The sequence below is a fragment of the Botrytis deweyae genome, assembly GCF_014898535.1.
Source record: "Botrytis deweyae strain B1 chromosome Unknown BDEW_002, whole genome shotgun sequence".
Lineage (NCBI taxonomy): Eukaryota > Fungi > Ascomycota > Leotiomycetes > Helotiales > Sclerotiniaceae > Botrytis > Botrytis deweyae.
The window spans coordinates 313,016-338,875 of NW_024066209.1; the positions used below are offsets into that span (position 1 = coordinate 313,016).

The 25,860-nt window shown below is 44.3% G+C and overlaps 7 protein-coding genes across 7 annotated transcripts; 3 read left to right on the plus strand and 4 right to left on the minus strand.

The window, feature by feature from the left end:
• Positions 1-997: 997 nt before the first annotated feature.
• On the plus strand, positions 998-4,490 carry EAE98_000812 (uncharacterized protein; the record flags this gene model as incomplete). The annotated part of the gene is made up of 4 exons (XM_038948430.1): positions 998-1,674; positions 1,740-2,023; positions 2,270-3,763; positions 3,847-4,490. 4 exons carry the CDS (start codon positions 998-1,000, stop codon positions 4,488-4,490), a joined length of 3,099 nt encoding a protein of 1,032 aa, XP_038814696.1.
• Positions 4,491-4,902: 412 nt separating this feature from the next.
• On the minus strand, positions 4,903-7,937 carry EAE98_000813 (uncharacterized protein; the record flags this gene model as incomplete). The annotated part of the gene is made up of 6 exons (XM_038948431.1): positions 7,020-7,937; positions 6,754-6,941; positions 6,525-6,696; positions 6,280-6,454; positions 6,042-6,230; positions 4,903-5,992 (listed from the first exon to the last, which is right to left on the minus strand). The coding sequence occupies exons 1-6, from the start codon at positions 7,255-7,257 to the stop codon at positions 4,903-4,905; spliced, it is 2,052 nt and encodes a 683-aa protein (XP_038814697.1). The 5' UTR covers positions 7,258-7,937.
• A 1,496-nt stretch (positions 7,938-9,433) lies between these two features.
• EAE98_000814 (uncharacterized protein) lies at positions 9,434-9,853 on the plus strand (the record flags this gene model as incomplete). The annotated part of the gene is made up of 1 exon (XM_038948432.1): positions 9,434-9,853. The coding sequence occupies one exon, from the start codon at positions 9,434-9,436 to the stop codon at positions 9,851-9,853; it is 420 nt and encodes a 139-aa protein (XP_038814698.1).
• A 1,211-nt stretch (positions 9,854-11,064) lies between these two features.
• On the minus strand, positions 11,065-13,560 carry EAE98_000815 (uncharacterized protein). The gene is made up of 3 exons (XM_038948433.1): positions 13,115-13,560; positions 12,318-12,716; positions 11,065-12,266 (listed from the first exon to the last, which is right to left on the minus strand). The coding sequence occupies exons 1-3, from the start codon at positions 13,217-13,219 to the stop codon at positions 11,745-11,747; spliced, it is 1,026 nt and encodes a 341-aa protein (XP_038814699.1). The 5' UTR covers positions 13,220-13,560; the 3' UTR covers positions 11,065-11,744.
• A 2,663-nt stretch (positions 13,561-16,223) lies between these two features.
• Positions 16,224-19,290, plus strand: EAE98_000816 (uncharacterized protein; the record flags this gene model as incomplete). Its single annotated transcript, XM_038948434.1, has 4 exons — positions 16,224-16,347; positions 16,404-16,526; positions 16,620-17,779; positions 17,917-19,290. The coding sequence occupies 4 exons, from the start codon at positions 16,224-16,226 to the stop codon at positions 19,288-19,290; spliced, it is 2,781 nt and encodes a 926-aa protein (XP_038814700.1).
• Positions 19,291-20,216: 926 nt separating this feature from the next.
• On the minus strand, positions 20,217-21,201 carry EAE98_000817 (uncharacterized protein; the record flags this gene model as incomplete). Its single annotated transcript, XM_038948435.1, has 2 exons — positions 20,217-20,831; positions 20,950-21,201. The coding sequence occupies 2 exons, from the start codon at positions 21,199-21,201 to the stop codon at positions 20,217-20,219; spliced, it is 867 nt and encodes a 288-aa protein (XP_038814701.1).
• Positions 21,202-21,698: 497 nt separating this feature from the next.
• EAE98_000818 (uncharacterized protein) lies at positions 21,699-25,835 on the minus strand. The gene is made up of 4 exons (XM_038948436.1): positions 24,949-25,835; positions 23,993-24,887; positions 23,195-23,874; positions 21,699-23,073 (listed from the first exon to the last, which is right to left on the minus strand). Exons 1-4 carry the CDS (start codon positions 25,455-25,457, stop codon positions 22,422-22,424), a joined length of 2,736 nt encoding a protein of 911 aa, XP_038814702.1. The 5' UTR covers positions 25,458-25,835; the 3' UTR covers positions 21,699-22,421.
• Between the last annotated feature and the right edge of the window lie 25 nt (positions 25,836-25,860).

The following is a 25,860-nucleotide window of genomic DNA, read 5'->3' on the forward strand; positions in this document are numbered from 1 at the left end:
AGCGAATTATGATTCATGCTCCAACCGTGCCAGGGCACGTACTCCATCATAAATCGAAACAATTTATTGTTAGACGCCTACCGATAAAGAGTCTATTAATTCTCGTATTAATGCTTGAGCTTTGTTCGTTTTGTTCTCGTTATTGTGAGAACCTTCTGGGGACGTTGCAAAACACTAACTGAAAGAAAAGTGTATAGAGTATATCCACGCGGAGGAATTAATTACATACTGTCGGAACTTCAATCAACGCTGACATGTTTAACGGAATTGATGCCTGCGTGAAGCAAATTTCCATCTTGTGTAAGATTGTGAACGGCAATCGATTGCATGCATATTCATGACTGGAGTGTATTGGGACAAGCTCAATGGCTGAAATATCTTATAAGAACAGTAGGAATAGAAGTCTGTTCCCGTCAACTTATAATCTTGTGAAAACACAGCTAGAATCAGCCAGTATTCTATAAGCAGATCTCATCTATATGTTCTGGGTGAGACTGAAAAATACTGCCCCTTACTCAACGTTTAGCAGAAACCAACTCGATACATAGTCAGGCCAATAAGACGCTATAGTTCATTCATATTTTTTAGTCAACCTGCCATACTTTTAGTTACATGTTATTTAGTTCCCCTTACCCCCTTGGTCCTTGAACAATCTTTGTTTCAGCCCCCATCCAAGCTCTAGTCACAGCGGATCTAGTCAAGACAATTTTGTTACAACGATTGCTTTACACACCACCAAAGCCCATTAATCGGTTTCCAATTCGAGTTTAGTAACTGGTGTACAGCTGCCAAAGATCAGAGTGATGCCAACTTTGACGTGCACATACGGAATATTTAGTGACTTCACTTGCCACTAACACACAGGCCTTTTCACCTGGGTATCCCTCTAATACCCAGGTTGGCATCCTCACTTTCTCACCCTATCTGGAAATTATTTTTTCCTTCTGCTTTCTTCAGAAAGTCATGGTGACTTGATCTATATTGCATTTATTTAATCATGGGGAATGTTGATCATATACCACAGCAACGCGTCTGGACGCGGAATCTTTTTGTAATTTTCGCTTCTTTATTACTATTCTTTAATACTTTATCTCTCTTACCATGGGGAATATATCATGCTCGATCATTTCTTCATACCGATAATCATCCTACCTCACAGTTTTCTTCCAGCATTGCTTCTCTCGAAACTGTAGACATCGGACAATTGCAAGGAGGAGAGGATATCGCATCAATACTCAAGGCGGCGGCGGATATTCTGGGTGCTGTAAGCGCACAACATCATCTTACTTCTTTACAAGCTCTTAGCAATGATTTGCATAAGTTGGCTGTGGATACACATCAAGCACAGAGCGGGAACAATTTGAAAACTCGAGGACTTTTCGATGGCTTTGCTTCAATATTGACAGGCGGCGCGGCAGGAGGAGCGGGAGGGGCAGCGGGAGCTGGTGGAGCAAAAGCGGCTACGGGAGGAGGTGGCCTCACAGGGATCTTTGAGACACTCGGTGGAAAACTTCTTGATGTTACTGCTGATTCTTTGGCCACCCCGGCAGGATTTTTGGGTGATGGTGTTGGAAGAGGTGCTACGACTGGTCTCAAAATTAACAATGGAGTCAAGCAAACTACTGCAGAAAAGCCATCTGGTGTCAACGCTATTGCAGCAAATCTAGGATTCGGGTAAGCACTCTTTGAACAGAAGATATCAAATTCATCCCAATACAATTTGCTGACTGGTATCATAGAGCTTCCAATGCTCTCACGGGAACTTTGAACACATCATCATTCCTCACTGGTGCAGGAGCTGCTTCTTCCGCTCTAGGCACTGGTCTTGGAGGAGGAACTGCTAGCGGATTGGGTCTTAATAAATCAGCTGTTGCTGCGCCTAATGGAACTGGTATCCCTTTGATTGCTGGTAATCTCGGAAATGGGCTTACTCAATCGCTCTTCTCGAATATCGATATGTCGAAATTGATGACGGGTTTGCCAAGTGGGATGTTGCAATCTGCGGTTGTTAATGCTGGGAAAGGTATGTTTTTTTTTAATGATAGAATTGGTGGTTCGGATGGTCTAGACTGCAGTCAAGTTTCAGATTTTGGTTTTGAGATTATGAAAATGCTATTCTCAGTCGTCTATATTCATTATTTTGGATTAGTACAATGATTGAAGCTATTTCGCTATCTGAAATGAGTCGAATATTCCAAAGATTCCATGCTGTGGATTGCAGTCTGGACTATCAAATACCTTGGGCAGAATCATGCTAACATTGTTATAGGATTGGGAGAAGGTGCTGCAGAGGGTCTTGATTTACCAATGAACATGGCTACTATGAGAATGCGGCTCAAGAGAGCTGCTGCCGCAGCTGCAGGAACCAACACGACAGGTTCAGGTCTTAACGTTAATGAGATTGCATATGGATTCACCAAATCACTCTCAAGTTCTTTCCTTGGCGCCGTCGATGTCAAGAAATTGACTTCCCAAGCCATGTCCGGATCCAATCTTACCAGTATGGTTGGACCTACTCTTGTGGGAGCTGGATCTGGATTGGGTGCCGGCGCAGCACAAGGTCTCGGACTTTCGAATGCAGCTGTGGCTCCTAGTACTGGAGCTGATGCTGCGGCGCCAGAAGTGGCTCAGAATTTTGCATACGAACTCACGACTAGTTTCCTCGCGAATGGAACGCTCTCATCATTGCAATCAAAACTTATGAGTGCGATGTCTATGACTAATATATCTGCAATGCTGGGTCCGGCAGCGCAAGGAGCGGGTAGTGGTATTGGACAGGGTGCAGCGGTTGGTCTGGGCTTGCAGGATCCTTCGACGGCGCAGAGTCCAATGGGAGGAGATGTAGCGATGGTTGCGAGAGATTTCTCTTATGGTCTTACGAGTAATTTTCTTGCTAATGGTACGGTTTCGCGTCTTCAAGCGAAAGCAGCTGCGCTTCTCGGTGGAGGGTCGAATTCTTCTTCTGGGGCAATGATGTCGGCATTACAAAAAGTGTCAGTTTCGAAAGCAGCTGAGGGTCTCGCAAGGGGTCTTGTCGATGGTGCAGGTCAAAGTGTAGCGAATATGGGAGGTTTCCAGGCCATTCTCAATGGAGCCAATTCATCCGAAGTGATGATGCAAGCTGCAACACCGATTTTCAAATCGGATGATTTCAATGATACGACAGGGGGAGTAGCAACATCTTTCGGTCAGGGATTGGGTGGTCAAGGTGTGACATTGATTGCGCAAATGTTGGGGATGAGTATGTCACTATCTTCCAACGGCACATTAACACCAAGCACTATGGGAAACAACTCCACGACACCCGCATCTCTCTCCTCCCCAGAAACACCCGCAAATAATCTCTCCACTCCAGCCATTCGAGCCCGTTCCTATAGATCCCCCTCCTCTATCATCCGCAAATCCGCACCCCTGATATCCCCATTCCCCAACCTCCACAAACGCGTCGACGACCCCACAAATCTCAACATCTCCGATATCACCAGCGGTCTCCTCACCGGCGTCAACGTCACCTCTCTTGATGTACTTTTACAAAAAGGCGTCGATACGCTTACATGCCAGGGCATCGGTGGGTTTGTCGAGATTTTCAAGGGACTCAAAGCGAGTGGGAGTATTCCGGCCACGGGGGGAAGCGTCATGTTACCTAATGCGACATTCACGGTTGCGAGTCAGGGAAATGAATTTTTGATTAATCCGGCCACGCAGGTGATTTTGGTGAATGGGATTGGGATTAATCGGTTGACGATTTTGATTGTGGCGCATGGTATGTACTTTTTCCCTTCTTTCCCTAATTTTCTCTCCTTTTTTCTTCTTTTTTTGTGATAATATAAATCTAACCCCCATTAGCATTCCTCCTCATCCTCGCCTATTTCCTCGCCATTCCACTCGCTCTCCTCCTCACCTCCGGCCACGAAATCGCAACCATGCTCTCCCTCCCCCACATCTGGGCTTCCGCCCCCAAGACCCGTTTCCGCATTTGGATCTTCGCCGTTCTGCCTCTCTCCCTGAGCGGCGGCATTCTCGGGATTCTTCTCCTCGGCTCCGCATCCCACGGCACCACATTCCACGGACTCCTCGGATTTGCTGTGCTCGTTTTAACGATTGTGGCGTTTGTGCTGGAAATGAAATTTCTCCCCGGAATCGAGAAGTTGAAACTGCTGAGGGGAATCGTGCTGAGTGTTTTGTTGGCTGCGGCAAACGCGGCGTTTGTAACGGGTTTTGTGGATATTCAGAGGATTAGTCTGTGTACGGTTAGATTGCCGGATCAGGTGTTGATTGGGGCGGCGATGAACGCGGCGAGTTTGTTTACCACGGGGATGACGGTGGTGGCGGTGAAAATGAGGTTGGAGAAGTGGATCAAGGGGAAGAAGGGGGGGAGTGGGAGTGCGAGTGCGAGTGTGGGGTTTAATGATATGGAGAAGAGTGGGTTTGAGACGGATAAGAAGGAGAAGGTTAGTTTGAAGGAGAGGATTAGGGGGTTGAGGGGGTAGAGAGAGGGGGGGAGGAGTGAGGTGAGTGGTGTATATAGATTGAAAAGTTGGATGGATTGGTGGATGGATTTGTTGTTGTATAAGATGGATGAAATGAATGAAATGGATCGAATCGTTTTAGATACCCCTTGGAGTCGACTGGTCGGCTTCTTTACACTCTCTAATAAATAAGTAGTTGTAGCAAATATTACAAAAAGTTCGTAGCTGAAAACGTTACAAAATAGTTTATAAATTGCGTGCGGGATTGTAAAATTTTACAATCCTCGTAGAATGATAATCTCTAAATGGATGGATATCCAAATCATACATGAATGAAAAAAATGTCTTCCTCCCTCTCGCTTAAATCCACTGTACCCCTCACCTCATCCCAAACCTTTCCTTTTCGGAATCCCTACACCCTCTCTCTACACCTCTAACTCAATCCTACAACCTGGAAGTTATAGTTACACAAATTCGCCTTATTCACCACCTCCAACGGACCCTTCCCACTCACCACCACCGTCCCCGCCGCATTCGTCACACTCATGCTCACGGCCCCCGTCGTAATATTCGACACAACCATGGTATTAAAACCCGGCTCGAAACTCTTCGTCCCCAACACCTTCCCCCCCACACTAATACTCCCCTTCAACTCCTGCACCCCACTGGCCACCAACACCACCGCCGTAACACTATCCTCCACACCCCCAATCCCCACCGGTTTCCCCAACCCCAACGAATCCGCCGCACAATCTCCATTCTTCAACAACGTATGATGCCAAAACGTGCCCTGGGCATCCTTCCCATTCGTCGGATACATGGTCTGCGTGCTCGTCTTCCCCGCCTTCCACACTTTGATAAAACTCTGGAGAATCTGCCAATACCCCGTGTGATCGTACGCGATACTCGAGAGCGCCTCGGGCGTCGTATCTGAAACCAGCGGTTCCCGCCACGTATTCCCCATGTAGTGCGATTCGCCCGCGTCGTTCCACGTTTGGAATTCGATGAAATCGGGCTGTGCGGAGAGCACTTGAGCGAAGCGCACTTCGAGATTGGCTTCGCCGCGGCGATACCAGTTTTGTGTGCTGTCGATGTGTTTGAATTGTAGGGGGGAAATACCCATCATGAATCCTTTTCCGGCGGCTTGGGCGGCTTTTTGATAGATGCTGTCGTCGATGGTGTCGACGGGGGAGTCGCCGGCGGAATAGGTGGGCCAGGAATTCCAATTGAATGTTCCGTTTAATGTTGGGTATTTGGTGAAGAAGGATGATGTGGCGGCTACGTCTTGGAATGAGGGGATCAGATAGATGGGATGACCGGCTGCGGCCATGACTGCTTGGACTTCGTTTTTCCAGCCGTCGTTTACGCTGCCTTGGCCGAATGTAAAAGATGAAGCGCCCCCGTTGAAGGTCGAGACGAAGGGTTGTCCGGAATAGGTATAGTATGCGCTGTTTGTGACGTATGTTTTGAGGATAGGGATGAATTGGGAAGGAGAGTTGAATCCGGTCATGTCGAAGGAGAAACTAGGTAAGAGTTAGTTGATGTTTCATTTGTGGGAAGAGTGATAAGTACAAGAGTTTAAAGTTATGAGTTTGAGCATGCTTAAAGAGGGAGTTGACAGCGTTCAATGCCCATGAATGGCTAGAATCTAATGTTACGGCTAAATTGAGAGCAAAAGCATCGACTCCCAATGCAACAGCATCAATAATATCTTGCTCACAATGAGTATCATTGATTCCTCCTATCATGTAGTGAAAGAAGCTAACAGAGATTAGATGATTGCTAATGCATGACTAGATGTGATACTTACACAGGTTTTCCGGTAGGCGCTGCGGCTGCAGTTGCGATCGCAGATGTAGATGCAGATTTTGAGGTTGCAACTACACTTGATGCAACCTTAGAACTGGTTGATGATGTTGCCTTGGAATGTGAGGCTTTTGTAGCAGGCGCAGCAACAGCTAAATCATTTTCACCAACAATTCTGGCTAAAATTTCAAACGTAGATCAGTACTCGATGAATGAAACATGAGGGAAAGGATAATGAGAGTGAATTACCGGAACTAGAAGCAGAAGTAGAAGTAGAAGCAGAAGTATTAGCGTCTGAAGTAATGGTGCTCTTCACTGAAATGACTGTAGATATTTTCTGAATCGAAGTGATAGTAGTAGAGATAGCGCTCGTAGTAGCAACGACGGAAGATGTTGCTTCACAACCTGTTCCAGTTGATCTCTACAAGAATATCAATATCTCCCATTCAAAGCAAATCACAAGATAACATCCACTTACCAAAACCGCCGAAGTAGTAGGCTTCACAACAGTCTCCACACACGTTCCCGCGCGGTGAGAAATATGATCATAAGCTCCCAAAAGTCCCACTTCACAACAAAAAGCATTTCCATCCAATCCATCCCATAGATTCCAGGAGGCATCTGCACATTTAGGTGCTGCTTCAATTACACTCCTGCATTCTCCCGCTGTTGGGTATTAGATTTGTTGGATGTGAATCGAACTCTCGGCGAGAAAAATAAAAAGAAAGAATAAAGATATCATACCAAAAGGACAACAAGCTGCAACCTCCGAATTCGCAGGTGTAGCACAAAACATTCCCGAAGGACAACATGCACCAGCCGCCGTATCTCCACAAGATGTGCTGCCTGCCGGACAAGTAGAAGCCTGGACAGACCAACCAAATAATCCTGCATTGCGAACAGATTGAAGTGAGTGTAGAGGTAGATGTCTTGCAGAGATAAGGCTTGAAGAAGCTAAAATGGTAAGGACTGATAGATGCATGATTGCAATAAAAACAACAGCTTAGAAAGAATGTAACGAGGAAAGATACTTTATTCCAGAGGAATATCTCCAAAACCAAATTCAAACAATGACGAACAGAACTTCAACAAAAGAATGTGTATCAAAACCCGTATCCTGACAGATTGATAATTAAGAAAGAGGCTCTGAGAATAAGCAAAGAAAGATACATAACATATATATACCAACCTCGAACCAAATCTCGAATGAAAGAAGGATCCTAGAGCCTCTCTCGCGGACAGTTCATCCTCCCTACCATCCCTATCGGCCGAGTTATCCATTTCAATTTCCTTTCCCGTTTTCCTCCAACTCCCTTCATACGTTGTATGAGATTCAATCACACACACATACACACAATCCCTATCGCTCCCACGAGCGGAAAATAAATCACTCCTCAGGATCAAAAAGCTTTGGAAACAACGGGGCGATTTCATCTCTCCACTCAATCTAATTGGCTACTGATATCTTTTAGCGTGCATTGAAAACAAAACAGCGCCACGAGAAACCCCTGAAAGGATGAAGCTGTAAATTGGTGGTTTGTTATAGGCTCTTCTGTGATATGTAATCCACTATATCGTGGATTAAAATATCTTCCGTGTTAGTTTTGTAGGGGTTTTGACAGTTTTTGGGGGAATGCTTCGCGGTAGGGTTTCTTGGGTTGTTTGGAGTGTATCGTGGTATTGCAGGCAACAGAATTATTGTGAGCACTTGATTGTTGAATAAATAGAATTTCATTTATGAGTAACGACCAACGAATGACGACTGATGAAATTAATCATTTATCACGATTAGATCTGATCCGTTTGAAAACGGCCCGATACTCGAGAATTAGTTTTTGAGGCTGAAGGAATACTCATAGGTAAGAGAGACGTTTACTGTACCTAGGTAGGTATCTAGAGTGGTAATGTCATATGCGACTCAGTAGCTACCTAGTAAATCTAAAGAGGACAGGGAGCGGCATATAAAAGGTACTGAATTTCTTAAATACTGCGATGCTACCTTCATCCATACCTTCATCCATCCATACCAACCTGCGCATAATTCCTTCTCCAAAACCCCCAAGAACCCCAAGAAATCCTCTCCAGACCAGAGTTCCCTCGAGAATTCTTTATTTATTTCAATCACAATATTACTCCAACCCCACCACATCAATCCTTTCGTACAATACCACTTTAAGCATCCAACCCTTCCCCTCTCCCTCATCCATCCATCCATCCCCATCCCCATCCCTATCCCCATACCTCACCCCCTCCCTCCATCAAAAACCACCTTCCCATACATAGCTAGGTAATCTTACATAAACCCATATACGATACCGAACATCGGTAATCCCGAGAAATCTCTCCCACGTCGTAACCTTATGTCTCGCATCCATATTAAAGTTTAGACTCGATCGATCTATAGCCAGTCTTCTTTCGCGTATCTGGGTTTGGGATAGGGGTGTGTGGGGTTTATGTAGGTAGGTATATATATATACATTTTGAAGATTAACTATTATCTACTATCTACTATCTACTATTTAAACAACACCTCACTATTTAGTACCTTTAAGACCTTCAGATACCTAATAGTAACAAGTTAACTTATTTCATCTAGAATATACGAGGTTGATGGAATTATATTATATACATTCGCTTAGTCTCACTCTCTACTACCTACTATCTATATATAAATACTATACCTACAAAATACTCCCTATACATCTCAAGAACAATATCTCTTACTTAAGGGAAATATATATTCTAAATCTTTTTGAATGATGGGCTTATATTTTCTCCTCCTCTCCTTCTGTCCTCCTCTTTCTCTCACTATAACATCGCAATAACATCGCAATAACATCCTCTATACCTACCTATCTCCTCCCCTCCTCATTTCTTTAGTTCGCTTCAAACCTCTAACCTCCTACATTCCTACTCAAATCATATAAATTCTATCCATAGATTGTATACACAACTCCTCACAATCTCAATCTCACAATCTCAATCTCACAATCTCAATCTCACAATCTCAATCTCACAATCTCAATCTCACAATCTCAATCTCACAATCTCAATCTCACAATCTCAATCTCACAATCTGACATTATCATATATAGCCAGCCATCTCTCCATTTCCCTCGCCTATTAACTTACAAACTAGAAACTCTATGAATCTCAAAATGTACTCTCATTTCCTTCTCTATATCCATATCTGTACTTTCTTAATAGCAGGAGCAGAGCAAGAGCAACGACCGACGCAGCGACGGAACGCCAGCGACGCACCCCCAGCGACGCACCCCCAGCGACGCACCCCCAGCGACGCACCCCCAGCGACGCAACGCCAGCGACGCACCCCCAGCGACGCACCCCCCAGCGCCGCAACGAGCAGCAGAACCAGCAGCAGAACCACGCCACCACGCACCGCCCACAAACCACAAACACAAACCACACCACACCCGGCGGCCCGCCACGCCCCAGCCCAAACGCGCCAAAGGCAACGCTGCAATCCTCAAGCCCAAGCCGGCAAGCCCAAACTCGCCAAGCTATCAGAAGCAGGCCCGAGCAAGCCCCAGCATGCCCCAGCAAGCCAAACGCAATAAAGCCAATCCGATAAACATAACAAACCGCACAGAGCCAATCCAAGCCAATCCAAGCCAAGTCCTCGCCCACCCCTGGAATTCTTCCCGGGCCCCGATTTCCTCCCCGCGGCTCGCCCTCTCCCTCTCCTCTCCCTCTCCCTCTCCCTCTCCCTCTCCCTCTCCCTTTTCGCTTCGCTGCGCCCCCTCCCTTCCACCCCTTTCTCCACTCAATTCGTTCCAAATAAAACAACTGAAATACCTGTGAGGCATAGCCCAGCACAGTCCAGCCCAGCCCATGGTCTAGTTCAATTTTCCATACATCCCCATCCCATTCCATCCCATTCCCATTCTATTCTATTTCCATCTCATTCTCATCTCATTCCCTTCCATCCCTCCCATCCCCTATCTCTATTCCCAACTACATCCCCATCCATATCCATATCTGTTGGGACAGGGATCATGTGACCGCGCTAGCGCATGCGCTAGCGCCCCCGCACTATAGCATATACGTTCGTAGCCTTTAGCTTTTAGAACCTTAAGCAATATTACAACAGTGTGAATCATTAGTACGATATACTGCACCAGCCCCAGGGTGATACCAACAATATCCAGATCCAGATCCCCCTGCTCAAGTACGCGCCCAAACACACAAACACCACATCCACAGCCAAATTACCCATCAGGCCAATTCCAATCAAAAGCCCAATCCATGTGCCAGCCCAGTCCGCTCTTCATCCTCGCCTCGTCTTATCCTATACTCGCTGCATCCCTATCTCTCTTCATCCTTCGCGACTCCCTAATCTCCATTTGCACCGCCAGTGCACCTCCACCTCCCCCTTCACTACACAAATCGATCTGATCCTATCTATTGCTAGCTATCTTATCTATCTATCATCTATCTATCTATCTATCTATCTATCTATCTATCTATCTATCTATCTATCTATCTATCTATCTATCTATCTATCTATCTATCTATCTATCTATCTATCTATCTATCTATCTATCTATCTATCCCCCTTCAAGACTACCTACTCATCCACTCGCTACTCACCCCATTCCACTACTCACCCATTCACCCACTCACCCATTCACTACCCCATTTACTACCCATTTCAAGCAACAGCAACACAACACAAGAACAACAGTATCACTAATATCAAAAACATTCATCATCATCATCATCATCATCAAAAGAGGTATAATATCAAAGTAGCCATTTATTCATCCCATCCCATCCCATCCCATCCCATCCCATGCCACTCTACCCCACTCCACTAGCAACATACATGGATAGATAGACAGATAGATCAAAAGCTACCTAGCTACCTAGCTACCTAACTACCTAACTACCTAACTACCCAATGCAAAACTTATCCCCCATCCCTTGTCCTCTCATCTACTCTCCTCCCTCCCTCCCCTGCTCTACCATCCCATCTTCTCTCCATTCGCACAAAAGCTCACAACTCACTCACTCACTCACTCACTCACAGCAAGCAAAAAGTGAAGTTGTACCTTGCAACCAATCAATCAATCAATCAACCAATCCACCCATTTTGTACCTTGTACCAGCTAAAGTATGATAACCTCATAGGTCCATCCATCCATGTCCATTGATCAAATCAAAAGTAAACAGAATTCACGCAAAGCATCCATATCCATATCCATATCCATCAACCATTCGACTACGACAAAAAGTGTATGAAAAGGAAAGGAACAGGAAAAGAAAAAGCGAGAGAAAACCAAAGCGATAATTGCATGTTGTGTTAAAAAAGACCGCCCTAAACACAATTGCAAAGAAAGAAATCAAACGTCAACGCCATGCCTGAGTAGCTAGAATCTTTTACTATGAAAAGAAAAAGATCTTAATATTTGTTTTGATGATTGATTATCTTTATTCCATCTTCTTAATCTATGCATCAGTCTTAGCCTTCTTCTTTCTAGACTTTGGTGCTGATTTGGGTGTTTCAACTGTTGCTGGTGCTTCTTCTTGCTCAGTAGTAGCAACAACTGGCTCATCAGCCTTCTTGCCAGAGCGCTTACGCTTTCTAGCTGGACTTGCCTCTTTTTGAGGGGGGACGATAGAAGCAGATGATGGAGCGGGGATTTCTTCAGCGACATCGGCTTTGCCTTTTGATTTACGTCCCTTGGCTTTTGGCGTCTTTGGAGCTGGAGTTGGTGATTTCTCAACTTCGGCTTCGGCTTCAGGTTCACCTTCGGCATCTTCTTCTTCCTCAACTGTCGCTGTCACTCCGGCGGTGGCTTCTCCTACGAGTTGAGCATCGGCAGAAGCATCTGCTCCAATGTTGTTCTCATCAGCATACGCGGCGGCAGCATCATCACCCATTTCCTTAGCTGTAAGGTTACCTCTGCGATAGGCGTGCATGCGCGCATTGTAGAGACGGAGGTTATCCTTGTAGGCATCTTGCCAGAGCTTGAAATACTATTAGTAATGGAAAAAAAGAGCTTGGATAATAAAACTTACAGCTTTATCCTTAGGCGCCATGTCGGTCCATCTCTTGGTACCTTCACTTGAAACCTCTCCCTTGGGAACATCACCAAGGTCTTTTGCGATGATAGGACGAGCGGTTTGCATATAGAGGAAGAATGGAGTCAGAGGACGCTTTGGCGCATTTGGATCATGTTGTCTCTTTTTTCTCTCCTTCTTCTCTGGAGCAGTCTCCACAGCTTTAGCTATGATGGGACTTGCAGCGCGTTGAAGGGCACCCAAAGTTTCGAGGAGAGGATTATCGCCGAGCTTGGACAGAGCTGTGTCGATGGTATAGCCGGTGCCATGTTCGCCGAGGACAGCATTGGTATGTTTGATGTAGGCGGAGGAAACACTCGAGATGGCTTCTTGTAAAGTCGCGAGACCACCGATAAACTTTGACCACATTAGCGTTTGCTCACAAAGATACAAATTTAAATCCATTTGCTGGCGGGTTGGTGGGGTCGCCATTGTATCGAAACGCGAAAGAGCTTGATCAGATGTAAACAGTATTGACGCGTGAGCGAAGACTTTGAGGTAGATTTTGAAGATGGGATTTGGGACGTGGAAATAGGTGCAATCGAGTCGCGTCAATGTGCGATTGCGATATTTGTATGATTCCAATATGTAGTGATTATAGTGGTTAAACTGTAGCTGATGGGAATGATGTATATGTATATAGGTAATGGCGGGGGGATAGTTGGATGATCGATTGGAGGAATGCGATGAAGAAGATGGAATGGCTCGAGACAAGGAATGTAAAAAAAAATGAGCATAAAGAAGAGGAAACTTACAGTATCTCTAGTTCTCACAAAGCTTGCAACATCGATTTGTAAAGTTGCTCCATCACCAGCTGGAACTTCCTTTGGTTTTTCTTCCGTCTTCTTTGGACGAGGCATTTTTAATATTTTTCTGATTAATACCTATGTATGTGGTGAGAAGTAGGTAGGTAGGTAGATAGGGATGTATGTATGTATTGGTTGATTGAAAGGTTGTATGTTGTATGTTGTGTGTTGTTTTTGGATTGTAGGCTGGCGTTGCTGATAATCCAAGCCTGAGAAGTATGAGAGGGAAGTAAAAGTAAATTTGGAGGGATTATGTTTGGGGGGTTTTTTGGGGTTTTGGGATTTTTGGGGGGAGGGGGGGAAGGTGAATGATTTAAAAGCGGATTATGGGCTTTCCGATCACTAAGATCACTGGGGGTATGGAAGGCCGCACCAACTCGTTTGTGAGCGTGAGTGAAGGAAACGAGGGAAAAGTAGGGAAAAGTAGGGAAAAAGTAGGGTACAGTACAGTAGTGAGGAAAGGTATAATTGAATGAGTGGGGTGGGGGGAGGGGGTAAGGCGAGGAAAAGATTTTTTGATTTTTTGATTTTTTTTCCCTCTTCTCTTCTTCTTCTTCTTTTTCTACTGTGGATGTACTGGGAGAGTAATAAAAGTACTAGGGAGATTCTGGGTGTAGGGGTAAAGAGAACATGCGCCATTTTTACAATTGAACACTGAAAGATCTATCTATTTTACTATTAGATATGTAGGTAGGTAGTAGGTAGTAGGTAGTAGGTAGCAGGTAATAGGTAGGTAATAGGGTGACTACAGTACGAGAGAGCGAGAGTGCATATAATGATTGGAAGAAAAGTTGTAGGTTGTAGATAGTAGTGGTAGATAAAAAGATAGTAGTGTAGTATTTCAATATAGTAGATACCTAGATAGTATTATTATTATTATTATTATTATTATTATTATTATTATTATTATTTGCTATCATCAAAAACTTTACATTGAATACCTACTAGGTAGATAATGATTTCAAAGAGATACTACTACCTACCAGCACCTCTTCAACAAGAATCTATATCTATAATAGATACTCATCAACTCAATCAATATAATACCTAATACAAACCATCTCCTTCATTCTTGCACAACCAAATGCTTTCTTTTGCTTCCAAATTCTCCCAAGTCACTTTGATTCATTCGCTCTGCTTTGCTTATATTGGCACTGTATCATGCTCATAGGGGCAGGCCACGGGAACAAGTCAAGTACCTAGCTAGGTATAGATCTCGATACATTTCGGCGCTACGAAGCCTCGAAGCCTCCAAGATTGCTCTTCCCCGTCCCGATTTCGGTGATCTTGTGCGACAGATTAATAAACACCTAATAGGTAGTATTCGTTTGACCTATTCCAGAAGGTACTCGGGGTAAATATGGGAAGGAGAAACCTCAAGAATGGCTGCAATGAGAAATCATTCACGAATTCCCTAGGTAAATCTACAATATGATATGATACTAATTATGTTTATATTTAAATTCTTGATTCTCTGAATTGAAATAGAATAATCAGATCGTTAAGGGCTTCGCCAGTAGTCAATTCCGGTCTGTTTTTTCTCTAATGTGTGAGCACTACCTAATAAGCCCTGGTACCTACACAGATTTCGAGTACTGAACTGGACTGGACTGAATGATTGATTGATTTCAACTCTCTACTGATCCAATTTATATTTGGTAACAGAAAATGGGCTTTTGTGGGCGCATTACAGGGTATAACTACAGATATTCTCGTATCACGATTTAACCCGGCCTATTCTACGGTCTACCCTACTTGACCCTACTCTACCCAGATTAAGCCTAATTACATGACCACATGTGCTCTCTTCTCTAGTGATTGGGGTTGATCTGGTTGATCTGGTTGATCTGGTTTGGCTTGTTTGCTTTTAATATTTCAGATTTCTTGCTGTTGTTTTCTTTGCTTTACTGTGACCACCACCACTCCTACTGCTGATACTGTTTGGATAAGTTTGAGAAGCGGTATCCATATCCATATCGATATGGATGGATATATCTGTTGCACATCTAACATCCAACATCCTAATAAATCATGCTATACATTACCTAGGTACCTATCTCGGTATTGGAGTACGGTTGGAAGTTGGAAGTTCCATCTAATCCCCAATCTCAGAATTCATACTTTTGATAAGAATTCAACATTGCAACAGAACATTATAAATCATGCCTACTCCAATAAGGCTACCTAATAAACCCCATCGAAAGCTCTTCAACCGTTCAAAACACATACATATGAGGTAGGCAGGTGGTACATATTGTACAAAACTCACGATAACCTTACTTCTTGGGCATTTTCAATTGGGCCTTGAAAAGCAAATTCTATTATCCATGGATCCATTACCTAGGGATTCCTCATAACTCAGGTACCTCCAGACTCCAGTACTCAAGTTCGTACCTTCCTCCATAACTCAAATACCTAGCACGTACCTTCCTCAGCACTCAAATACGTACCTCCCTCAAGCACCGAACCAACCTTATTAACACCCCACACCAAAATCCAAACCTCTCTCGCCTCTCCACTTTACTGCCTTCATACCTGAATACCTAAATACCTAAATACCATAGCTATCCATGGATTCCTCCACTCATCAAGCTTGCAAGGTGACCTAAATACTCTTTGACAACGCCGGCGCAACTCCTGTCTGTTCTGTGTATCAGTGATCGCCATCAGGTCATAACATTCACTCCAAAGGACACTGATTACAAGCTTTCCAATCATTCCCCTTCCCCTCTATTGCTACACAAATCTCCTTCATTCACAGCTGACCGCAGGACCAACATAAAACATTCTGTGATTCCTTTCTCGTGCGAGATTCAATCTTACTGGATCATCTTGACTTGGCGTACAGCGAATATCGTATCCAAACCCCACCATTTTTGAAGAGATTCGGCTTGGCTTACCTATCTGCTACATAATTTGACCCCTCACAAAGCCTTCCGTCGGTTGGTCCACTAATCTACGAGTACTCACTCATATTTGGTTTTCTTGTTATTCTTGCTGTGCTCGATTGGAACCCCTCCATTAAGTTCAACAACTATTCGAATATATCATCGCAAACATGATTTCGTTCAGCAGCTCGACGCTGCTTCTATCCTTTGCGATCCTGCTCCTATTAGCACACCCAGCTCATGCCTTTGGTGCTGGAAATATTGCATCGGTCTCAAAAATTGAAGGAATAAACTGTCAGTTCATATCTATTCCGCCTGTACAAGAACACCCTTTCTAATTTGTTGTTCAGGGCGCCATGGAGATATTGAAGATACCCTCCTTACTCTTGTTATGTCAAGAGCTTGCGGTGGAAAGAAGTTTGATAAAATGATGGTAGCAAGAGTTTACTTTGGTAACTGGCTGAGAGATTACTGTAAGTATAACTTCATCATGCCTGAAACCAACTCACCCCTCACCCACCCCCAATCTCACTATTATCGGATACTAATCTTCTTTCCTCCTCCAGCTCAAGCAATCGATGTTGGTACCGTCAAATATGTTTCCGCTGAAGCTATTCGCATTCTTCTCTGGGTTCTTGGATTTATGACTTTCGGATATGGCACAAGAGAATTCGAAGTTACAGCTCAAAGATTGGGTTGTTATCGACCAGAAGATCACATTGATAACCCAAAAGATTATGCCGATAATCTCGATGCTTCAGAATATGATCCTAGACTTCGAGGTCCAGTCGATGAAGAAGTTGAGCTCGCTATCGATCCCCGCACTGGCATGAAGAACTATATTGCAAACGAACACGTTGGAATCATGTCATCTGCTGAACATGTCCGAAAGCTTTTCCGTGAATCTATTCGACTTGGTAGATCCTACGGAAGAAACCAGAACAAGGACGACTTATATGAGGCACTTCGATTGTTGGGTACTGGATTACACTGTCTGGAGGATTTTTCTGCTCACAGCAATTACACCGAACTTGCTCTCATCGAGATGGGAGAACGTGATGTTTTCCCACATGTTGGAAGAAGAACTCGAATCGAGCTTCCAGGCGCTGAACATGAAGTTTACCCACTCATTACTGGTACCTTTGGTGGTGTTGACTTCCTTCACTCTGTCATGGGTGAATTCGACGATAAAGCAACTCAAAGTGAAATCCAAGCCCTTGAAGGAACCATGCAAGAAGGTAGTGAAGGCAATACCAGTGTCTTGAAGGACCTATTAAGTTCAGTTCCCTCTGGACTTTTTGGTGGTAAAGATGAAGCTAGTAAAGCAGATGAGCTTCAAGCCAATGCTGCTGCCGCCCAACAATCTCAAGAGGAAGTCTCTCCAAAAGATCCAGAAGCTTTTACAATCCGAATGCAAGAAGTCGCCAAGGAAATTTATCCAATCATTCAATGGCACGACGAGACTATGCAATCAATTCGTGAAGCGATCGAAAAGATTCCTATCCTTCCAGACCTCATCGAGAACATTGAGGAACAAATCAACATTTTTGTCTTTTCTCTCCTTGCTCCATTCGTTCTTCCAATCATTAGCCAGATTAAGACCGAGTTGAACACCGGTTCCTCCGAGGTTATCCAAAGCAGTAAGGACAAGCAATTGATTGTTTTCCACGATGATCATTCTACAGATCCTACACATTCTATGTTATCTAAGGATCATTTCTCTAACGTAAGTATTATTTCTTTACTACAATTGTTATCCGCAAGGCATGTTTCCTCGGGTCGTATGATGCCTTTGGCATCAAATGTTACGGATTCATATGATAACCATTCTACAATCATCATTGATACTAACATACTTTTTAGATCCTCAACGAATGCGCTGGTAGGATCGCTTCTCAAGTTCTCAAATGGGTTGTCCCTCAACTCATTTCTTGTTGGGATGATGAACGCATTGATCCCGATCGTATAATTGATCGTATCGTTAACGGTGTTTTCCATCATCCCGCTCTTCGCAACTATGGTGACGATGGAGCATCTGATGGTCGTCAACTTATGTTCAGAGTTGTAGAGGATTGGTGGCGCAACAAGGACGGTGACGAACAAGAGGAATACCGAAGAAAGTTGAGCAGAGATGGAGTTGAAAACGGAGAAAATCATCTTGAGGGTGTTCATGATACTGGTCATGGATGTGGTGCACCACTTAAAATGTCCAAGCAAGGTCCTATGATGTCTTCATCAAATCCAATGGCAAATGAAATTATGGGTGGACTTGCTTCCTCAATGGGTGGTAATGGTGGATCGTCAGGATTTGGTGGACAAGCATCTGACGGAATTGGCAAGTTTGCTCGAGAAGCGGTTGGTGGTGGTGCTTTTGGTGGTATTGTTGGTGCTCTCGCTGGAGGTGTTGGTGGAAGCCTTTTAGCTGGAGTTTTAGGTGGTGGAGGGAAAGAAGAATCATACTCTTCTGAAGGTTACAACTCTCAAGGTAACTACCAACAGAGTTATACTGAAGTTGGTCACTCTGGCGATCGCTATGCTCAAGCCGAGTATACACAAGAACAATTTCCAGATGGTGGCAGACGCACAGATTACCAACAATATGGTCAGCAAGGAGGCCACGGAGCTGGCTTTGAACAAATTACCGAGCAAAGACCTCGATATGGTGGAGGTTACGAAGAAACCAACGAACGCATCTACCAACGTTCTGATGGTAGAGTCGAGACTGAAACATGGCGCGAGGGTGAAACAGCTGATGGGCGTCACTATCATGAAGCGGAACATCATAGAGAAGAGAGATCTGGTAGTGATAGTGATGATAGTCGCAGGAGCCATAGAAAGCATCACAGGCATCACAGTCGTCGTGGAAGTGATGACAGCAACGAAGATAGGGATAGACCACAAGAGTATGTTCCAGAGAGAGAGGAGCGCAGAGAGAGATTTGAGGAGCCTCGTCAGGATTATGGTGGATATGGTCAACAAAGAGAAGAACATGGTGGTTGGGGTGGTGAACGTGAAAGATTTGAGGAACCACCAAGACACGAATATGGTGGTGGCGGTGGATATGGTGGTGGAGAATTTGGTGAGACAGTTGGAGGATTGGCGGAGAGATTTGGTGGTATGGGATTCGGTGGGGGAGACCATGGAAATGAAGGTGGTTGGGGTGAGAGGGAGAGAGAGGAGGAGAGAGAAGATGAATATCGTGAGGAGAGGAGAGAGGAACGTGGATGGGGTTTCTAGGTTTCTAGGTTTCTAGAGTTTTGGTGGCATGATGACGTGATGGGATATGAGGAATGAGAGTATGAGCGATGATGATATGATATGATGCTATTGAAATCGTTCAGTCCAGCAAACGAATGGAATATGCGAAAACGATAAATTTCATGGAGAAGGATCTAGTTAGATAGATCTTTTGAAAAGTGTTCCAGTTTCAATGCTACTACGATGCTTTTCTACTTGTAACTGTGGGGATGACGATACTTTGAATACCTAATTTTAGATGTTCAAATATGAGTGAGTGTAGAATGACTAAGAAGTAATCCATTTCAGAGATGAAGAGTTATTGATTGGGTTTCTGTTGTCTTGTATCTTGTATCTTATATTTTATATCTTGTAGAAGTGTAGATGTTAAAGTGGATGGATGGATGGATGAATGAATGGATGGTGGGAGTTGTTGTTGTTGTTGTTGTTGTTGCTGCGAGTGAGTGAGTGAGTGAGTGAGTGAGTGAGTGAGTGAGTGAGTGAGTGAGTGAGTGAGTGAGTGAGTGAGTGAGTGAGTGAGTGAGTGAGTGAGTGAATGAGTGGGTGGATGGGTGTTTTTTCGCTTGGAGATTAGATGTTTGGAAAGGGGGATGGGATTTAGGGGCAGGATTCTAAATTCTAAGAGTAGGAAGGGGTGAGTGAGTGGTTTTTGGATTGGATTGGATTGGATTGGATTTATAATATCAGAGAATGACTTTCTATAAGCTTTTACCTCCGTACGCTATTTACACTCCCTAATAACATGTGTATATGTAACCCTTTGAACCCCGAATTTTGACCTGTGATGTTTGAGTAGATGTAGTATGTGCATGTGTATATGCATGTGGGTGTCGTATATAACTTCCTCTTTTTTCAATCTCTCATTTCATATGTAATTTGCATCTGCATCTTCATCCCCAACCCCTCTACTCAATGCCCTCCTCATTCTCCTCGGGATCCAAATCCTCCTGATCAAACACCGCCTTCTCCATCAACGCCACCGTATTCCGAATCGGCAATCCCACCACGTTATCCCAGCTGCCCTCTATGCGCTCCACCAACATCGCTCCCATGCCCTGGATCGCATAGCCCCCGGCCTTATCCACCCCCTCGCGCGTCTTCACATACGCTTCGATCAACTCATCCCCCATCTCCGCATCAAACACGACTTTCGTCTCCACCACCTCGTTCTCGCAATTGTACCCCGGATACCGCGCGTCGTCGCGGGGGGCCACCACCGCAATCGCCGTAAATACCTTGTGCGATTTGTCGTCGCGCAGCCGCTGCAGCATGCGGATGTGATCGGCTTGCGACCGCGGTTTTTCGAGGATCGCGCCCGAATTGGTGACGATGACGGTGTCGGCCGCGATGATGAGGGAGGGGTCCGGGATGCTGGCGAGTGAGTTGTCCAGACAGTGGGTGTATACCGAGAGGGCTTTTTGGATGGCGGTTTGCAGCACGTAGTCGAAAGGGCCGAGATGTTCTTTGGAGAGGTTTTCCGGGAGGGGGGACGGGATGATTTCGAGGTTTGTGAGGCCGATCTGGGAGGAGGTTAGTTGGTGATGTATTACTATCTATCTATCTATCTTTGACTTGATAAGATAATACGAGATAAGATCCAAAACACAACGAGCAAATCAAATCAACACGAAAACATACCGAAGCCAAAATTTGTTTCCGTCGCGGACTCGCCGAGGCGAGAATAATGCGTTTTCCCTTCAATTCCTGCAGCAGGGGGATGTCGAGCGGAAAGGGACCGCGCGGTACGGGTCCTTTGCCGGTGGAGATGGATTGCGATGCTGGACGCGTGGGCAGCGCGCCGTGTTGGGTCGAGGCGCTTTCGTAGGTTGGCGGAGGGGATTGGGGCGCCGTGGTGGAGAGGGGGGTGTATTGGGGTTTTGAGGAGGGCATGGTGTGCGAGGAGATGGGGTGAGAGGTGAGAGGTGAGAGGTGAGAGGTGAGAGGTGAGAGGTGAGAGGTGAGAGGTTGGATGGGAGGTGGGAAATTGGAGGGCTGAATGGATTCGGGGGTTTGGGGGTTGGTTTGCTGGGTGATTTGGTTTGGATTGATTTGATTTGATTCGATTTGGGTTGATTTGGTTTTATAGGGATGAATTGGATAGATGGAATTGCGGGTTTTGGTACATGGAGGGTTTCGTCAGCCTTGTGGATGAGATGGGATGGGGTGGGACAGGGGTTTTTAGGTGGGGCATTGCGAGCAGGGTTGTGGCTTTATAAAATCATCACATCGCAAAAGACATTAATATTACCTACCTAGGTAGGTATACAAAGCTTTTTTATTTTCTTTATAGAATTATGGTGGTAATAATGAACTACCTACCTAGGTATTCGTCACGTTCTGTCATATTAATATCAAAGTACGAGTTCTCATTAGTGATTTGGGAGTGTATTATATTGGATGTTTGAGTAACCTTTTGTATTATGCTTGGTATTTTGATGTTGAAATAGCTTTATGTACTACTGACTTGACTTGACTGTCCAGTATGTATGTATGTATAAGCCCAAGTCAAAGACAACTTAACCTACTGATGAGATATTTAGTACTCTTGCCGACAAGATGCTCAATCCATATTGATAGAGTATTGTACAGTTGGTGGCTATGCAATCTGTCTCAAACTCTCTTCGACAACATCGGCTATAGTACAAGCTACCCCTACTCCAGATGAATATGATGTCATCGCCTAGAAATATTGCAGCTCCTCTGCAAACTATCATGTCCAATTTATTAGTCGTTTGTTGAAGCCAGGCTTCCTCGTATTCCGTTTTTCGTATTGTTATACGCCATAATCATAGCCATAGCCACACTCACAAGTAGCAAAATGAGAGAAGTTTGGCAAGGCGATGTGTCGAGTCTAATCTAGATGTGCAGACCAGAGATCATTCGAAGGGCAAACCTCAATACTTTATTGTTGGAATTTATTCTTGATATTTTGTAATACACATGCTTGAGCTTGCATCTGTAATATTTTCTGCATTTGCTCCGGTAATCCACCAGGATATGTGCCTTTCTTCAAGTCTCCAGCGACGAGGTGCTTGTACACACTAATTGTTTGTTGGTGCGTCTGGAGCGGATTATGCATAATGTATCCCTGGATCATTTGTTGGAGTTTCTCAGTCTGTTCCTTGGTTAACAACGCCGCGGTATGAAGAGCTTTCACCCGGAATGCTTGATATGTCATCGATGGATTCTGCCCATGGTGTTCTGTATTCATTAAAGCCAGGCGGGGAGTCACGTCTTCGGAACGCGAGATCGTCAATCACGAGATCAGGATGGAAACCGCGGTCTTGCAAACCAGCTGCCACTGTTGCAGTGAAATCAAAGTCGTCGTCGAAAGCAAAGTCAGTATGTTCTGATAATGCTTCTCTAGTATCCTCATCACTTCGTCGATTTTCATATGATTGGGAAGATTTTTGATCTGGGTCTGGTTGAACGGGTGCTTGACCAGTTTCATAATCACTGAGCGTCATAGCGAGACCGTTTTGTTCAAGTTCTTCTTCGGTTTCCTGTGAAAAAATTGAACATGACTCTACCTCTAAATGATGACAGATATGACCAATAAGAGCTGCTTCACCAGGCAGTTCATCGCAAAATGGACAACGAAGAGTGGATATGCGTTCGGTGGACTTTTTCCCCAGCGACTTTGTGGTATGGTGCTCTTTGAGATGCGCGCCGAAATCGGTTCTTGATAGGAACTGATTCGCATCAGCATCACAGCCTTTGACAGGGCATACATATGGCCTAAGATCAGCCCAAATATGACGTCTGCAGGTCAGGTCAGCATACATTTCTACGTCTTTTGATTGAAGTGAAGGTAAGCTTTCGACATGAAGCAAAACAGCGCCGCCATGTTTTTGCGGTTTGCTTCGAGAAGGCTGCAGCTTACCTATATTGTGCTTCGCCAGTTATCCCTATTATTGTCTTTTCGCATACAAAACAGAGAAACTGCCCTTGCGACTTGACAGTCTCAGGCATTTGAGGTAGGGTAATTGATTTTGCATCGTTATTCATAAATGATCTGTATGAGACAATCGAATTATTAGATGAATTCAAAATGTTGGACGCGGTTTTCATTGAGCTTCCAATTCCAGAATCTCGATAATGCAAAGATTCCTTTGCATCGGGTATATCATCAATCTCCGGCATGACACGCATTTCTTGAATTCTGTTAAATCTCTGCCAACTTGCTCGACTTATCTTTTTAATGAGATCTGCAGAAGCGTTAGGAAAGCGCTGCGCCATGTTGCTAGCGAGGAATTCCGGTGCCTCATCAGCCATCAGGAATTTGAGCTGTTCTGCGTATTGATTTATGGTTTGCAGATTTTCGAAAAAGCTTATCCTCGAACTCTCAGACCCTTTGTAGGGTGTCGATTCTAGATTCAACACTTTGATGATCTCCGATGCCACGAATCTTTGTCGTGTATCTTTATCTTCCAAAAGGGACAGATGGCAAATAACTTCTTCTACGTAGGCATATTTTAGAATGCTTGAAACTCTGGGATAGAGCTCTGATACACCTCTGAGCACTTTCCAGGCATCACTGTGTTCAAGGTTTTGGGTATCATTCTAATTTCACAAGTCAGCATGCTTTAAGTAGTGTTTTGGAAATGCTAAAGTAGAGACTTGAACCTCAAAGTGCGTCGCCATTCAAACAGAAAAACATGATCAAATACGGTATACCTACAGTTGAGGATTGGATATTTAGTCTGCGAATTATTTTTGTTATCCTTAGAGCTACACTCATTGTAATGTCCTCACGGCCTGGTCGTCCCTTCTTCAAAATAGCCTGAAAAAGAGACAGGGCGTCATCATGTTTGCCTTGGCCGAGAAGAGAATCAGCGAATGCAACAACCATGGACAACTCGCTGTTAGTACAGTGATTGGGTATGGTCGAGAGCCTAATAAGAAACTCTTGAGTTGTGGTCGGCATTTCCAGCTGATTTACTGCCTTTCTAAAGATTGAATTGACTAAATCCTCGGCTAAAGCTTCCATTCGGCATCTGTTTAAACAATTTACCAGTGTTGTACCAACGAGAAAGACTTCCATAGACTGAGAACCATAAATCCTTTTGACTTCATAAAGGGCAGGTTCGAGCTTAACTCGCGCATTGTCATATGACTCAAGCTTGACCTCGCTAAACGCAATCAGAACTCTGGTCGTCAAAGGTAGATCATTATAGACAACTCCTTGTAGCGTAGCTAATGATATAGCTCCATATAACTCTACTTGAGCCAATAACTCAATGGTAGAGTTTGCAGAAGGTGTTTCGAAGGGGTGCCAGTCAATCTGGTGATTGTGTTTGTAACGGTGTGAGGACTCTTCGCTTGTAAGAATTGATGCTAACCCAAGGCCTATAATTCCATTCAAATATTTTATGCCATAATGGTCAAGACTCTCAATCTGCTCATGATTGATTGTGCGAGCTAGGTATAATGATTTGACCCCAGGCCATTCTTTGAGATACTCAAGGCAACTTGATATCAAAGGGTTGATTGTTGCTGGAGTACTGTCCCCCATCAGTTTCGATAGACGTATAAGGAATTTAGCTAAGATAGCTAGATATCTGGTTATCTTTGCCCTAAAAAAATGATGAGAATTTTGTCTCATCAAATTAAACATTACGAAAAGAAAATGACTACCTATCAAAATCTCGATCATTTAAATAGTCCAAGACATCTTTCATGTCAAGGATACACAGAAAAGGTACGCATGTCGTCTGCACAATATCCAGAATTTGGGTTTCTACCTCCATCCACGAAATCTCCGTATATGGTGTCGGTAACGCCTTCAATACCAGCTCCAATATGTTAAACTGTATGTTTCGTCGTGCTCTATCATCGGTATTGAAAGATAACCACTGCTTCCAACTTTCGTCTACGACATAGGTTTGACTCATCAACGTCTCGAAACACTTGATGATTCCATTATCCTTTGCCTCTTGAAATATATTCTCTAGATCTGAATCGAGTCCAATGATCGTCTCAGAGCACTCGACTATTTCGCCTTCATCGTTCCAGACCTTGGAAGGCTGGCAGATACGCTCGAAGAGTATCCGTGGTAACTCGTGGCATTTGAAGAAGGCCAGGAATTGAAACCTGCGTCGAGAGACTATTCTAGACGGTAACCCAAACTCATGTCGACCCCCCATGCTTATTATAGAAATGATTCGTGGTTGTGCCCGCCAATGAACAGAATTACCCGTTATTGAGGCAAAGTTTTACACGGTATATAGATGGCTGGATGTACCTATAGTCAAGACTGGATTCGACAAGAGTGTTGCTTTTAGCATTGGAAATGTCTGAGAAAATAGACGAGAGAGATAATATAGCTTCCTTCCAGACGACATATAATTTGCTTGTATTTGAGACTGGAAAAAAAACAGAGTTCATGGCTTACATAGAATAGATTTCGGTGAAACGACTAAACTGCGGGGTAGGTTGCACTGAGATAGCCCTGCCCGTATACTATGGACTTGATTCGTTGAAAAGGTGAGGCGATAGGCAGCCATCCAATTGAGCTGATATCAGACTTCAAAAAACCTTTCCCTTTCA

Excerpts from the sequence above, each read along its gene's own strand:
- EAE98_000815 (XM_038948433.1), bottom strand. The coding sequence starts at position 13,219 with ATGCCTCGTCCAAAGAAGACGGAAGAAAAACCAAAGGAAGTTCCAGCT. Across the intron at positions 12,717-13,114 it reads TTGTGAGAACTAGAGATACT|TTTATCGGTGGTCTCGCGAC; the intron begins GTAAGTTTCCTC and ends ATGTGGTCAAAG. Across the intron at positions 12,267-12,317 it reads TGGCGCCTAAGGATAAAGCT|CTCTGGCAAGATGCCTACAA; the intron begins GTAAGTTTTATT and ends TAGTATTTCAAG.
- EAE98_000818 (XM_038948436.1), bottom strand. The coding sequence starts at position 25,457 with ATGGGGGGTCGACATGAGTTTGGGTTACCGTCTAGAATAGTCTCTCGA. Across the intron at positions 23,875-23,992 it reads TAAATATCCAATCCTCAACT|AATGATACCCAAAACCTTGA; the intron begins GTAGGTATACCG and ends TTGTGAAATTAG. Across the intron at positions 23,074-23,194 it reads ACTGGCGAAGCACAATATAG|ACGTCATATTTGGGCTGATC; the intron begins GTAAGCTGCAGC and ends CCTGACCTGCAG.